The 17,452-nt window shown below is 35.7% G+C and overlaps 1 protein-coding gene across 1 annotated transcript in view; it reads left to right on the top strand.

Annotated features, from left to right (window-relative positions):
- The window catches only part of MALRD1 (MAM and LDL receptor class A domain containing 1), a 706,902-nt gene that overhangs the window by 582,630 nt on the left and 106,820 nt on the right, over positions 1–17,452 (top strand). Inside the window, exons 35-36 of the mRNA XM_030940611.1 lie at positions 3,459–3,584; positions 11,598–11,664. Of these exons, the coding sequence (XP_030796471.1) occupies positions 3,459–3,584; positions 11,598–11,664 (193 nt within the window). The remainder of the gene's footprint in view (positions 1–3,458; positions 3,585–11,597; positions 11,665–17,452) is intronic.

Below are 17,452 nucleotides of genomic sequence, written 5' to 3' on the forward strand. Positions count from 1 at the left end.
GAAGTTGTATATGATACCATCAAGTAAATCAGAGGAAAACAAAACTGTTCTTGTTGAACCTGGGTTAAGTGCGAGACAGTTCTGACTGTCTACTGCTGCCTTTGACATATTTCTGCTGAACCCTGGTACTCAGAGGAGCAGGGTTAGAAAACAAGAATAGATCAATACCATTATTATTTAGAGCTTTTGAAATCTATCCAGACTTTCTGACAAAATAGTGCAGTAGGTTCATGCTTTGACACATTCCCTCTGCTCCAGACACATCACAATGCTAGATAGTAGAGTTATTCCATTAAATACTCTGAGAAACAAGATGAACATCAACACTGGCACAGACCAGAACCAGAGTAGAACCACAAAAGGGATCAGGCCTGCAACCCGGAATTCTTAGCTTCCAGGTCCTGAAGCAAGCAGGAAAACAGAGGAACCATATTTCACACTCAATGGCAGCCTGAAATGAGAAGTTCTCATTTAGCTCTAACTCAATGCCAACCACAGCCTCTTCTTTCTAGGAAGTTGTAATCCTAAAGAAAGGAAGAACATAGTACAATTTTAGAACTGAAAACTGAGCTTCCTAATAGACAAATCAGATACAATTAAATTAATCAAGTTGCATACAAGAAAGGTAAAGTGCCTTGCAAGACTAGATAGCCATTGAATAGGCATCAATGCTCTTGATGGGCATCAATAAGGACACTTTTCTGAAACAACCAAAGTCTTATGAGCAATAGCATCTCTAAGCTATTAACATGTTTGCCTATTGAAGTCAGATGAGTGTCTGCTTGCATTTCATGCAATGCATTTGATGACATGTGTAGCATTACATAATGCATGTATTAGTCAGCACAGGCTGCCATGAGAAAATAACACACACTGGATAGCTAAAACAACAGGAATTTATTTTCTCAAACTTCTGGAGGCTAAAAGTCCAAGATCAACATTGTAGGCAGGTTTGATGTCTCCTAAGGCCTCTCTCATTGGCTTGCAGATGGCCGCCTTCTTGCTGTGTCTTCACATAGCCTTTCCTCTATATAAGTGCATCCCTGATGTCTCTCTCTTCTTAAAACCTTCATTACCTTCTTAAAGCTCCTATCTGTAAATACAGTCCTATTGCGGATTAGGGTTTCAAGATATGAATGTTGAGGTGAGGACACAATTCAGTCCCTAAGAATGCACATCTGGGAAGTGATTCTACAAGCAAATGTGATTTTCCTTCCAGAAATTTTTAAGTTAATGTATTTGAAATATTCCTCAAAAAGAACTGTGTTCCAGAATATCAGACTAGAAAAACATCAAGAGTAACATAATATTTGCATTTCTCTGATGGCCAGTGACGATGAGCATTTTTTCATGTGTCTGTTGGCTGCATAAATGTCTTCTTTTGAGAAGTGTCCGTTCATATCCTTTGCCCACTTTTTGATGGGGTTGTTTTTGTCTTTTAAGTTTGTTTGAGTTCTTTGTAGATTCTGGATATTAGCTCTTTGTCAGATGAGTAGACTGCAAAAATTTTCTCCCATTCTGTAGGTTGCCTGTTCACTCTGATGGTAGTTTCTTTTGCTGTACAGAAGCTCTTTAGTTTAATTAGATCTCATTTGTCAATTTCGGCTTTTGTTGCCATTGCTTTTGGTATTTTAGACATGAAGTCCTTGCCCATGCCTATGTCCTGAATGGTATTGCCTAGGTTTTCTTCTAGGGTTTTTATGGTTTTAGGTCTAACATTTAAGTCTTTAATCCATCTTGAATTAATTTTTGTATAAGGTGTAAGGAAGGGATCCAGTTTTGGCTTTCTACATACAGCTAGCCAGTTTTCCCAGCACCATTTATTAAATAGGGAATCTTTTCCCTATTTCTTGTTTTTTGTCAGGTTTGTCAAAGATCAGATGGCTGTAGATGTGTGGTAGTATTTCTGAGGGTTCTGTTCTGTTCCGTTGGTCTATATCTCTGTTTTGGTACCAGTACCATGCTGTTTTGGTTACTGTAGCCATGTAGTATAGTTTGAAGTCAGGTAGGGTGATGCCTCCAGCTTTGTTCTTTTGGCTTAGGACTGTCTTGGCAATGCAGGTTCTTTTTTGGTTCCATATGAGCTTTAAAGTTGTTCTTTCTGGCCGGGCGCGGTGGCTCAAGCCTGTAATCCCAGCACTTTGGGAGGCCGAGACGGGCGGATCACGAGGTCAGGAGATCGAGACCATCCTAGCTAACATGGTGAAACCCCGTCTCTACTGAAAATACAAAAAAACTAGCTGGGCGAGATGGCGGGCGCCTGTAGTCCCAGCTACTCGGGAGGCTGAGGCAGGAGAATGGCGTAAACCCGGGAGGCGGAGCTTGCAGTGAGCTGAGATCTGGCCACTGCACTCCAGCCCGGGTGACAGAGCAAGACTCCGTCTCAAAAAAAAAAAAAAAAAAAAAAAAAAAAAAAAAAAAAGTAGTTCTTTCCAATTCTGTGAAGAAAGTCATTGGTAGCTTGATGAGGATGGCATTGAATCTATAAATTACCTTGGGCAGTATGGCTATTTTCACAATATTGATTCTTCCTATCCATGAGCATGGGATGTTCTTCCATTTGTTTGTGTCCTCTTTTATTTCACTGAGCAGTGGTTTGTAGTTCTCCGTGAAGAGGTCCTTCACATCCCTTGTAATTTGGATTCCTAGATACCATCTCACACCAGTTAGAATGGTGATCATTAAAAAGTCAGGAAACAACAGGTGCTGGAGAGGATGTGGAGAAATAGGAACACTTTGACACTGTTGGTGGGACTGTAAACTAGTTCAACCATTGTGGAAGACAGTGTGGCAATTCCTCAAGGATATAGAACTAGAAATACCATTTGACCCAGCCATCCCATTACTGGGTATATACCCAAACGATTATAAATCATGCTGCTATAAAGACACATGCACACGTATGTTTACTGCGGCACTATTCACAATAGCTAAGGCTTGGAACCAACACAAATCTCCATCAATGATAGACTGGATTAAGAATATGTGGCACATATGTACCATGGAATACTAGGCAGCCATAAAAAAGGATGAGTTTGTGTCCTTTGTGGGAACATGGATGAAGCTGGAAACCATCATTCTCAGCAAACTATCGCAAGGACAAAAAACCGAACACTGCATGTTCTCACTCATGGGTGGGAATTGAACAATAAGAACACTTAGACACAAGAAGGGAAGCATCACACACCGGGGCCTGTTGTGGGATGGGGAAAGGGGGGAAGGATACCATTAGGAGATATACCTAATGTAAATGACAAGTTAATGGGTGCAGCACACCAACATGGCATATGTATACATATGTAATAAACCTGTACGTTGTACACATGTACCCTAGAACTTAAAGTATAATAAAAAAAAAGAGTAATATAATAAACTGTTACTTATTATTTTGTTGTGATAATTCACTGGGACAAAAAAAAAATGCTTGCATCCCTGATCATTATTCTTTTTGTTTGCAGCCAACAAGAGCTGTTCTAATGGAGCTCTGGTATGCGCCTCCTCTAATAGCTGTATCCCAGCCCACCAGCGCTGTGATGCTTTTGCCGACTGCATGGATTTCCAGCTTGATGAGTCCAGCTGCTCAGGTACCCCATTTCCATTAAAATATTCCTGTGATATGAACCAGCAACTTAACCTGCACACAATGAAAATATTAAAACTTGAGGTTCTAAATAATGGCAAGCATGGAATAATTGGATTTCTATTCTTGGTTTGGGGGCAGAAAGTATGTTGACATTAATTGCTACATTTCTAAAAATTATAAACATATAATGAGCTCATGCTAGATCTACATAATGTTTGATAAGAAAAATCAAAGATGTAATTTTAACACAATGTAATTTAAGATTATTAGCATTTAATAATCTCTCCTCTGAAAATTGCTTGGTTTCTATAATAAAGAAACCCTATTCAATCTAGTGCTATTGTTTTATTTTTAAATTGTGGTCTTCTTTTGTCCACTTCTTTATAAGAGTTTTCTATTTGCATAATCTAGTTACATATTTAAAACTAAATTTATTAAACCTTAGTTTGACTTCTAAACATTTTTCTTTCTTCTGATCTTGGAACATTTATACAGCATAAGAACTGATGGTATATATATGTCATTATACTTTTATCAAAGCTGCTTTAGAATTTTCTAATTTATTGTAGCCCCTTGTTAACATCTCTCCTGAGTAAATGATTTTTTTTATTTCACATAGGTGACATATAAAATTACAGACCATTAAAGGCAATATGATTTTGTCCTAACTAAAGGATAATATAAATTAATGATAGAGATATATTCAGTGAAATTTCCTAAATAAATTGGAAATATTTTATATCAAAACTGGTTAAGAAAATACTCTGTATCTTTCAAGAGAGGAAAACATTATGAGATCTGTGGTAGAAGCATGATAATTGTAATCAAATCACATTGTGAAAAAGTCTTATTTTTGTATAATGCTGGAAGTGAGTACTCACACAGCACTGCATTTTATGAGTGCAAAAGCAAATGAAAAAGTGACCAAATCTGGCCCCATAAAATGTGCAAAGATGGATACTCTTTGTCACTTTTTCTGCACTCAGAATGCATGTGCTTCAGATAAGATACCAGTATTATTTTCTTTACAGAAAGTAAGAAAGCCATTACTGAATAGCTCCATTCTTTGACACTAGTAAGAGACAGTATTTATGCCAGACCCAAATTTATTTACATAAATATGAGATTATCTTCAGCATGGTCCTATATGAGCACAAATATAATATGTTATAATTTATTAGCTTCTTTGATATAGTCTGCTTTTAAAAGTGGGATCAGAAAAACAATACTTGTCATTCATACCCAGCAACAGACAATCTGCAGGTAGTACTGTAGAACACATTTTTGTTGTCCGTCTCTTTTCATCAGTCACCTCCAAAGTGTAGGTCATGTTGACACAGCTATTGAGTTAGAGTAAAATAAAGAACTAGTGAAATACAGTTTTCAGAAATAAAATCCCTATTATATTATGTTTTATCTATTTACATGTTGTATGCTTTTTGGACTGTCAATCAAGTATAATAAAGCCAAGCTTCTGTTTTAAAGATGTCTTTAAGCCTGATCCACACTAAAGATTTGTCAATGTATATTACACATTACTCTTTCTTTCCAACATTATATTCTTTTAAGGTCAGGATTTATTAGGCTTTTGTGAACCCAATCTTTACAGTATCCAATAATTCCCATAGTGGTCTCACCACGATCAGAATCTGGCCTCACCCACCCTGAGGTTTAAGTCATAAACAAGAATATTAAGGTCGGGCACTGTATAAATGTTGCAGGCTACACATATTTCAATGAATCCTGTTCATGCCTAACTTATATTATAAAAGTATATTATTTTCCAGTTTTGGTTGCTTTGCAACCAGAAGTTATTGGCCAGAATTTGTCTGGCTAAATCTAAACCGAAAGTGTTTTTCTAGTCATTTGCAGTAGTAGAGGTTAATAAAGCTTATGCTAAGGTGAAACTATAATTATGATAATCATTCATTTGAAGAAGAATTAGGAAAGGACACTAAAAATGCACAATTGTAGGACGGGACATTATAAATATAAATACATGAAAACACTGACAATGCTGGTGGTGATGATGATGACGACGACGATGATGATACAGCTTAATCAAGTTTCAGAAGTATTTAAAAACCAAACAAAACAAACGCAAATACTTCTCAGGCAAGTACTGTGGAGCTACTTCAAGTTTGTTTGTTATTATTTTTATTTTTTAATTGACACATCATAACTACATATTTATGGGGTACAACTTGACGTTTCAGTGCATATGTTTTGTATAATGATCAAATCAGGGTGGTTAGCTTATCCATCACCTCATGCATTAATTATTTCTTTGTGGTAAGAACGTTGAAGAGCCTCTCTCCTAGCCATTTTGTAATATACAATATCTTAATATTTACCCATTACCCTACTGTGCAATAGAACACAAAACTTGTTCCTTCTATCTAATAGTAACTTTATACCCATTGGCCAACCTCTGCCTGTCCTTTTCCTCCCCTCTCTAGTCACTGGTAAGCACTGTTCTATTCTCTGCTTCTATGATATCAACTTTTGAGGCTTGATAGATTTTCCTGTAGTCCCTGTGCCAGGATTTCAAGATAAAGAGAATAATCCCTTCCCTCTGGGACTTGGTTTGTTGCACAAAATCTTTGGGTAGACTCCTAGGGTGTATATATCTCTTCAAACTATGTGCAAATAATCGTGTATATGCATACTTATCTGGGACAGTATATAAATGCCATGTGATTCAAAGGGGTTCGTATGCCCACAGCATCAAAAACTGCAAGTAGTTGTAGAAATTCTGAGCTAAATAGCTAATCATTTGACATTTTTACTCTAACAGGCTTTGGAGTCAGAAGACAGGGTTTAGTTCTAGTTCAGATGCTTCTTTGCTATTAACTCAAGTAAGTTATGTGAACCACTTGAGGCCACATTTTCCTCCTCTGCAAAATGAGGATAATTATGATATATAAGACACAATGTTATGAGGACTAAGTGAGATAACACATGTAAAACTCTTAGGCCAGTCCCTGACACATAGTAGGCCTTATATACATGGTAGTGGTGATGGTGATTATAACCACAAAGGGAAGAAAAGGAAGAGAAGAAGGAGAAGATGGAGAGAGCAATGTCAAGGAAACTAGGTTTCATAGGCAATGCAGATACTCCCCCCAATATGGAAAGATGATTGAGAACAATTATTTAATACCTTATACACACCATTCACTAGTATAAAAATGATAACAAATTTAATTTAACCTTCCTAGCAGTCCTATAAGGAAGTGATATCATACATATTTCTACTTGAAGAATCTTTTTTTTTTTTTGAGACGGAGTCTTGCTCTGTCGCCCAGGCTGGAGTGCAGTGGCACGATCTTGGCTCACTGCAAGCTCTGCCTCCTGGGTTCATGCCATTCTCCTGCCTCAGCCTCCTGAGTAGCTGGGACTACAGGCGCCCACGACCATGCCTGGCTAATTTTTTTGTATTTTTAATAGAGACAGGGTTTCACTGTGTTAGTCAGGATGGTCTCGATCTCCTGACCTCATGATCCGCCCGCCTCAGCCTCCCAAAGTGCTGGGATTACAGGCATGAGCCACCGCGCCTGGCCTCTACATGAAGAATCTTAGAGTACCTAGCTCAAAGTCCCATAACTCTTAAATGACTGAGCCAGGTATCATCAGGGAGCACCAGGATTCATGTGGTATCAATCTTCCCAGAAAACTAGTATATAGCACCTGTCACTTCCCTGGTCTCTATGTACATTAAGGGGGAAAAATGGAGGCTTACTTGCAAATTATTTCTATTTAAGCTTAAAACTTACTATTGTTTTTATATGTGTGTTGCTCTTTGGGAGTCAATGTGAGATAACCAGAATGATATTTCTGTGTAACCAGTTGTCACTTGTATTGGCCTCCAGACACATATTCATAATAACCAACACAAAGGGCTACAAGCCAGAGAGACATTGCTGTGGCTAAAGATTGGAAACCTCTGCTAATGGTAATATTGCCCCATAGATTCCCATTTCCCATATTGGGAATTACATCTACTTATCTCCTGGAAATACTCAGCCTCTTCATGGCTAATTAGCCATATCCATCTCCTTCCCCGTTTCATTTGCTCTCTGCTTAAAATTGTTTTGAGTAAATCAAAGCTGAAAATACTTTGCGCTGTGTCTTTCTGTATTATGGATAAAGAACCTGGGTCTAAAGCAGAAAGTTATAAAATCTTATCACAGAGACGAACTGGGAGTTTTCTGCCCTGCAAAACAACAGGACTCACCTCTGTTTCCAGTGAACATCTGTGTTCTTTGCATTGCACTCCACTATACAGCACAAAAATGCATGTTTAGATTCACACAGAAGCATTCTGATGTAAAGCAAGCTTATGTTTCATTTTCTGTAATCAATTTAAATATGAATGACCCACCCCAAAATGAGCAGCTCTGCTGTACTGTTTGTTTTCTGATACTCTGCAGTCTCCGACACTGTTCTCATTTTTCAATAAAACAAAATCCATATTTGAGGAAGACTGAAATTACACCCAAGATCAAAAATGACCATAAAACAGCTTATCTAACAAGGTTTATACCAATTTGTGCTTTATCATATTGGTGGCTATTGTTCAGTCAAATCAGCAAATTTCTTATTTGTAAAGGAGACCTCATGTCTGTTCTGTTCAGTGGAGCATGCCACCCAGTCCTGAGGGACGGAGCTCCTTACTCTCATCTTCGGCACCTTACTCCCTTGTTTTATGTAATTAGTTAAGGAGGACTAAGGGAGGGCAAGATGGGAAATACATTCCTGGGAAAACAAACTGCTGATTTTTTTTTGAAACCAAAAATGATGCCAGACTCAAGATATATTTCAGTTTTGATCCTAAACTGCAACTTCCCTCCTTCCTTGCTTTCCTCTTTCTTAATGCCTGCTATCCCTTCTCTAGTGTGCAATGACTGCCTTTATTAACCCATTTTCACACTGCTATAAAGGCATACCTGAGAATGGGTAGTTTATTTGAAAAAAAAAAAAAAAAAAAAGAAGAAGAAGAGGTTTAATTGGCTCATGGTTCTGCAGGTTAGACAGGATTCTGCTTCTAAGCTGGCTTCAGGCAACTTACAATCATGATGGAAGGCAAAGGCAAAGCAAGCACATACACATGGCTGGCAGGGGAGGGAGAGAGAAGGGGAAAGTGCTAAATGCTTTCAAACAACCAGATCTCATGAGAACTCCACCATGAGACAGCACTAGGGGGATGGTGCTCAACTATTGGAAACCACTCCCATGATCCAGTCACCTCCCACTAGGTCCCACGTCCAACACTGGGGATCACAGTTTGACATAAGATTTGGATGGGGACACAAAACCAAACATTATCACTGCTTAACAGTCTACTCTCTCATGCCAGCCTTTCCTTGTTTTACTTCAATACGTATTGCTTACATAAAATTTCTAGTTCTCTATTCTCTCACTTCCTTCATGATTATCATTTCTCTGTTCTAGTAAGTGTTTTCTCTGTCTCTGCTAAGATTGGGCTTATCAAAGACAAGGAACATTATCTATGTGACCCTATAGTACCAGAAACAATGATTTCAAAATGACTTGAAAAACTCCGAACAGTGATGCTATCTAAAAGGCAGAGAAAAATATCTGAAGAAAAGCCTCAAATCTATATCTCTACTTCGTATTAAATATTTCATCTGAGGTTGAGACCTGCGAATTCCAATGCCCACAGGTCAGGTCACTTCCACTTGGATGCCCCTTATGCACTTAAAGCATAACATTATCTTTTCCTTTAAAAATCTTAATTCCCCATAAATTCCCCTCAGTGAATGAAACCACCAACTAGCCAGTGACCCAGCCAGAAAGGTGGACATTATCCTTGACTCTTCCAAATAGTCACCGAGATGTTTCAATCCTAATATTTAAATATCTCTTGAAAGGTCAACAACTTTCTACCCCCAAACCCATCCTAACCCTTTAATTCAGGCAACCATTATATTTTTGCTAGTTTATTACAAAAAAACTCTTAACTGGGGCTCTCAAATTTTAGGCTTGGTCTTTCTGTTGACTTGACGCACTGCAGCCAGAATTCTAACACATGAAACATGGCACTTCCCTTCTTAAAATCTTGGCTGGGCTGATGTGACCCAAAACCTGTGTGTCTCTGACTTTTTTCTACACTATCTTTGTATTATGAGCAGTTCAACCAGACTGGGCTGTCTTCAGTTCCTCAAACATGCTACACCCTCTTCTGCGGCCTCTGGGTCTTTATGCTCACCTTGACACACACACACTACCACTACTGCCCAAATAAATGGCTACCGATTCTCTCCAGAAAGCTTTTTCTTACTCCCCAAATGTGACCAAAGTGCTCTTCTTGGTGTTCCCATCACTCTTACAACATCCATCCCAATAGAGTAATTTCGTTCTGCATTTTAATGCCACACTCACTTTTTTTATTATTATTTTATTTTATTTTATTTTATTTTTGCATCTGGAAGGACAGTAGGAGCAGGGACCATGGTTGTATATCTTTTTAAAGTCAATATTTATTAAACTCATACTATGAACTGGTTGTTCTTCTAATAGTCTCACAAACCTATGAGATAGTTATTATTTGTTAACCTTGTTTACAGAAAGCAAATAGAGGCACAGAGATATTAACTACCTTACCCCATACTACTCAGCTAATAAATTGAGCTGAGATGAGCAATTGGGCTCCTGTGCCCTCAGTCTTAACAACTATACTAAGATGTCTATATTATTTATTAGTATATTTCCAGTGCCCAGCCCAGTGCCAGACATTTTATGGGTGCTCAGAATGTATTTATTCAATTAAAATTAAAGACAGGAAATTTTAATCAAGTGTTGGAGTTAAAGTAACCCACCGAGGGAGGACTGGTATCCTGCAAGAGAGGTGTTGAATTATACCCCATAAATATGTGCAATTGCAATGTGTCAAGTAAAAACAAAAAGCCTAGGAACAACTTGAGTCTTCACTAAATAGGGGAATTGACAGGCCTTGGTGGATCTAGATGTCTCGTGAGGGTATAAGGAGGCAGTTCATATGAACACAGTATCAGGAACTAAATGTGCTAACCACTCTCCCAGTAGTTACTCTATGAAGATATTTAGCTTCTTTTTAACCTATTAAGTAAACCACCTTTGAAAATAAATGTTCCTGTTAAACTAGAACTAGGGAGTGACACAAGCAGTGAAATAAGAAGACCAGGGACAAACCTGAGTTATAATGACATCGATCACGGATGCAGAGGTAGGACATCTGCATGCTCGTGAGTGACATATCACAAAAGGCTTTTGCCTGCCGTGACATGAGGACTGTTGTGTAGAACTAGAGAAATGTTTCAGTAAACAAAACACTTTATTGTCATCACAAATATGTCATGCAGACACATTCTAAATAAACTTCTCCCCAATCCAGGGGAGAAGTTCTAGTGTTCTAAAGCACTGTGAGATGACTATGGTTAACAATAATATATCATACAGTTTCAAATAGTTCCAAGGAGTATACTGAATGTTCTCAACACAAAGAAACAGTAAATTTATAAGATGATGGATATGCCAACTTCCCTGATCCCCTGATCTGGTCACTATACTGTGTGTGTGTGTGTATACATATGTGTGTATATATACACACACACACAGACTATATATATGCACTATAGATATACACACACTATATATATACATATACATACATATATATGTACATGTATATATAGTGTATAGTGACCAGATTTTTTGCTAAAAAAAATTTTTTTTTAAATTAAACAAGTAAATAATTTTTTTAAGTCTTCTCTTTTTGTGGATCATTCAGGCATGTGAAGGGCATGAACACATTCAGGGCAGCAGGGGCCAGTGGTCAAATTTGAAGGGAGTACAGGAAAGTAACCTACGGGAATTCTTTTGCTTTTTGCAACTGAAAAGGAATTTACTCTCAGAGATTATTAGATTTAATGTCATGACAAATAGTGATATCTTCTCTTCTCTCCTAATACTATTTATAATTAACTGGCATCTTTGTGATGCTTCTTTTTAGAATGTCCATTAAATTACTGCAGAAATGGTGGGACTTGTGTAGTGGAGAAAAATGGTCCTATGTGTCGGTAAGAAGCATTGTTTAATTTTTTTTATGATTTTTTGAAGCTGGCTTACTTATTTTTCTATAGGCTGATATAATAGAGCATCAATCAGTATGTGGTTAGTAAGGTAAAAGTAGTGGATAATGGCACTATTTACATTTATCTGTTTGAATAAGGTAAAGGAATATGTGAGTACATTTCAGAGAAATATGTGTTATTTATTATGATTGTGTATGTTTTTCATAATTTTATATGTGGAATATATAATTTTAATAATACTGTTCTTTGCATTTAATATTTCTATCAGGTTTTTAAAAGATTTTTTTCTGATATGAATATCTTTCTATTTCAGATGAACTTTGTGTATTTTCTGTCTTCATTTCAAAGTTCATATTTCTCTTTAACAACAAAGGATGAAATTAATTTATAAATAAAATCATTTGCTTGTGTATGCAGTGGGTATTTATAAGTAAAATTAAGGTATAGATAAGAAATACATTTGCAGACTCAAAGCAAGAGTAAACAAAAATAGGCCTTGTGATTTCTTTGGGGAAATATTTATATTGCATATCAAAGATGGCTTGATTTATTCTCTCACCCTTTGGGGAATTGTGCAAAATAGTTTCATGAACTCCAAAGGAAATGATGCATATTTCATTATATTTGTGTTTATGCCTGTATAAGCTAACAGACCAATGGATATATCACTTTCCTTATTAGAAAACTCATTGAAGGTTGCTACTCAAATCATTACAAAACACACAAAGGTATCTGAAAAACAATGATTAATAGTTGTTTGAGTCCTTATTTCTTTCTGAATCAACACACATAATTTAGAAAAAGTAGTTTATTCCTACAAAAATTTAAAAAATCTACCAATTAAAACAATAGCAAAAATTTTATGATGGACTATATTTAGACACTGCTTTAGTTTAACATTGTTGAAATGTAACTACTACTGAGTTTCTTGAAACTGTTTTCTCTTTCAATGTTTTACATAATTTATTTCTCAGCATGTCAACAGAATTATACTTTTCCCCATGTCAGTTTCCATGGAAATTAATTTATCAGAAACTATTACTTGATGGAAAACAGGATACATAATATTAATTTATAAAATCTTCTGAAAGAAGTTTGAATTATACCATAAATAATGTTTACTAAGTATCAACTGAGTAAATAATATTAATGTCAACTGCTTACAGTAAAGAGGTTTGATTTTGTCCTCTTCAATCCTGACAGTTAGGCCAGAAGACTCCCAGAAAGAGCAAGAAAAGAGCTTTACATTCTTGTTGTGGTCTTAAATAAACTTAAAAAATTAAAATCCAGATGGTGAAGTCCTAAACTTCTCTCAAATGGGAGAACTCGAAGGTGAGGGAAATGAGACAGAGAATTGCGAGAAGAAAGGAAGTCAATGGAGAAAAATGTAGAAAGGAATTTACTGCTAAGAAAGTCAATCAAATGTCCTAAAGTATTATTTTTGATAGCAAATCATACTTTACAAATAGTGAAATAACTATAATGAACATCAGTGCAAACAAATGTTGGAATTAGTGCTGTCTAGAATGTAGGTATGAAAAAATGACTTTTGAAACTTTTTCTGTATTGTAATAGCTTAGCCATTTCATTCAAATTTTTCTTTCTTTAAAATTATGAACTAAAAAGGTAATATATGTGGGTTGTCATAAGTCTTTTTAAAACATGCAGTAGTGTATCAGGCAAAAAGTAGAACTCTTGACAGTCAAATCCTAGTCTGTAGTAGTAAGGTTTGTATCCATTTAGATATGTTTTTCTTTACACAAACACACATAGACACACAAAATTTTAAATTCTTAAATCCCTTGTATATTATTTTAATCTTTATTTTAGGTTCAGGGTTTATTTTAGGTTCAAAATCCTCCATGATGAGTTTACTTATGTAACAAACCAACACGTGTAGTTTTATTTATTAAAAATTTATTGAGTCAAATATTTATTAAGTAAACTTGTCATGGGGGATTTTGTACAGATTATTCCATCACCCAAGTACTAAGCCTAATACTCATTTTTTATTTTGCGTGATCCTCTCTTTCCTCTCACCCTCCGTGCTGCAGTAAGCCCCAGTATCTGTTGTTCCCCTTTGTGCATCCATGTGTTCTCATCATTTAGCTCACACTTACAAGTGAGAACATGTGGTATTTGGTTTTATGTTCCTGCATTAGTTTGCTAAAGATTATGGCCTCTGGCTCCATCCATGTTCCTGCAAAGGACATGATCTAATTCTTTTTTTAAGGCTGCATAGTATTCCATGGTGTATACGTACCACATTTCCTTTATCCAGTCTACCATCGATGGACATTTAGATTGATTCTTCATCGTTGCTATTGTGAATAGTGCTACAATGAACATATATGTGAAGGTGCCTTTATGATAGGAAAACTTATATTCCTTTGAGTATATGCCCAGTAATGGGATTGCTGGGTCCAGTGGTAGTTCTGTTTTTAGCTCTTTGAGGAATCACCACACCGCTCTGACAATGGTTGAACTAATTTATACTTTCACCAGCAGTATATAAGTGTTCCTTTTCCCCCCACAACCTTGCTAGCATCTGATATTTTTTGACTTTTTAGTAATAGCCATTCTGACTGGTGTGAGATGATAGGTCACTATGGTTTTGACTTCTATTCCTGTAATGATCAGTAATGTTGGGCTTTTTTTTATATGCTTATTGGCTGTGTGTGTGTCTTCTTTCAAAAAGTGTCTATTCATGTCCTTTGCTCACTATTTAATGGGGTTGTTTATTTTCTTCTTGTAAATTTGAAACCCCTCATATTAAAAAGGCACTTTAACCTGGAATTTATAATAAAGTGATAATCTTTACTTTTCACCTTTTCATCTTGGCCGTGTTTAGCGTGGATTGCTCTTTCTTATTACCCGGTTTCTGGGATATCACTGACTATGCCTGTCCCTCTCCTTCACCCATTCCTTTTCTTTCCTCTTGTCTAAATATTGGGATGTTAGACAGTGCTTGCGGTTTCTGTCCTGTCTGTCTGCACTCACTCACTATCTAATCTTGTTTAGCTTTGGACCTGGGTATAAAATTTGTAGACTTTGAATACAGCTTACCAGCAGACCAGACTCTACATTTAACCAGAGACACGACGCCAGATCTCATTCAGATTTTATTTGGATATCTCCTAGGCATCGCAAATGTCATGTGTTCTAAAAGACCAGTTTTCTGGACAGGCCATGTTCTTCTATTTCTCTAAGCTTTGGATAAACTGATCCTTCTGTCTAGAACCTTCTCTTTTTTAACCTATTTGCCCAGAGGATGCCTTTTCATCCTTTAGATCCAACATAGGTGATGTTTTTTCTGGGAAGCCGATTCCAGCCCAACCAGGGACGGTCGCTTTTTCCTCCTTCTGGCTCCTCTCCTCTCTTGCTTCCCTTTCCACAATATTTTATGAGTATTAGTTTTACAAAACTGCCTGTTGAAAATCAGCCCCATCTATCTAAAAAATGCATTTCCAGTAAAATTCTGTTCTTTATGATGATCAGAATTTGTTTTGCTAGTTTTCATTTTTAAGGATACCTCCAACAATTATGGTCATCGAAAAATTGTTAAATATGCTGACTTCTTACAAATTACACATTATGTAAATTAATAAAATGGGAGTGAAAAATGTTTAAAACTAACACAAAAAAGGAACGAAAGGAATAAATAACAATAGCATAACAGATCAGTTGCTTTTCTGAAAGAAACATTTATTGTAAAGTGTAACATTATATATTGACATCATTGCATTGCAAGTTTTTCTAGCTATTAATTCTTATTTATCTTTTGCAATAATTTATATTTCTGACCTGATAATTTGTTCAAAATATCAAAACTAAATTACTATCTGACAAACATGACAACGTGAAAACATCTTGGTTAATAAAAAGCATTTCATCCAAATAAAGGCCACCTGCAGTGGCTCACCTTCATGGTCTCAGTACTTTGGGAGACTGAGACAGGAGTATTGCTTGAGCCTGGGAGGTAGAGGCTGCAATGAGTTGTGATCGCGACAGCCTGAGTGACGGAGTGAGTTCCTGTCTCAATAATAATAATAATAATATTCATATTTTGTGACAGAAAAAAATTAATAATATAATCAAAGACCTTAAAGTATAAAATAGATTAGGATAAAAATATGTCGAGAAGAGAAATCAAAAGATTAGTTTAAGGAGGAAAGGTACATTTAATTTTTTTTTTTTTTTTTTTTTTTTTTTACTTATTTACTAACTTTTATTGTAGGTTCACGGGTACATGTGTAGGTTTGTTATATAAAAAAATGACATGTCTCAGAGGTTTGGTGTACAGATTATTTCATCACCCAGGTAATAAGCATAGTACCCAATAGGTAGTAGTTCTATCCTCACCCTCCTCCCACCCTCCACTCTCAAGCAGGCCTCAGTGTCTGTTGTTCCCTTCTTCGTGTCTATGTATATTTGATGTTTAGCTCCCAATTAAAATGTCCAACTATTAAAAACTTTTAGGTATTTTGTATTGAAAGATGACACATATTCCATCACCATTGTAATTACATTTTCAACATTTGCATTTAAGAGAGTGATGTCGGTTTCATTTACAGTAACCTGGAAATTGTATCTTTTGCAATTTATTAATATTAACCTGAAAAACATTAATTTTAACTTAAAATTAAAGGGACTGTGAAATTTTTCAAAAACTCCTTTGGAGAGTTCATGGGCAAAAATTTTGAAGACCATGAGCCAAGAAAACAAAGGTCATGTCTTCAATACCTTTTCATGACCAGTCCCTAATGTATACCTGACATTGCAAGAGTTATTTTAGTAGGTGGCTCACAAAATAAATGATGAATGAATGTAAAGTCCTGAAATTTCAAAGAAAAGCATCAATACATTAAAATATATTCTTGAAATGTATTGAAATATGAGAAAATGACCTCACCATAACCCAAACTATCATTCAAAAAAGAATTAGTGGGGGATTTCCTATGTATGCAGCAGGAAGTACTGAGTAAGCGTATGATGTGTCCATCATGCTAAAAAGAAATTACTCTCCAATTTATAGGATAGAGCAACTACCAAAAAAAAAAAAATTGTCATCTATTAAAGAAATTCCATTTTACTGCAATGACAGAAGAGGGTGCTCTTAAATTAGAAATCTTGTAAACTATCTCAAATTTCATAATATGAAGAGACAAATGAAATTTTCATTCATGGAAGGCCTTTGTTAAAAATAAAATTCAGTTAGAACACTTCCTTTCCCTACCCAAAAAACAACAAAGAAACATGGTGTAAAAAATAAAATACATTAAGACCCTTAAGTCCAATTCCAAGCTAAATTGAATATTATTTTAAAAAACATATAATTGGGGTTATTTGAAAACAAATACACGCAACACTTTAATTTAAAAATTTAAAGTCTAAGTATAAAAATGCGTTTAAAAAAAAGCAAGAATTAATTGAACCCAAGGAAATAAATTGGCTGAATTAACTTAATTCCTTGAACCCAGGAAAAAATGAAATTGAAAAAGTAAAGATTAAATTATCATTTTCAAAGGATGATATATTCAAATATAAATGTATTAAGAAATTTTTAACAAAAGTGGAAAAATAAGGAAATGAAAATTAGATAAAGTAAGGAGAATCAAAGAGAAAGTAATTAAAGTGGAAGAAAAAGAACATTCATATGATTGGAGTCCCTAAAGAGGAAAATAAAATAGTAGAACAGAACTCACATTTGAACTATAATTCAAGTAAACTTTTTTCAAAAAATGAAAAGAGACCTGAATTTACCTATTGAAAA

This window comes from Rhinopithecus roxellana, chromosome 11 (genome assembly GCF_007565055.1).
Source record: "Rhinopithecus roxellana isolate Shanxi Qingling chromosome 11, ASM756505v1, whole genome shotgun sequence".
Lineage (NCBI taxonomy): Eukaryota > Metazoa > Chordata > Mammalia > Primates > Cercopithecidae > Rhinopithecus > Rhinopithecus roxellana.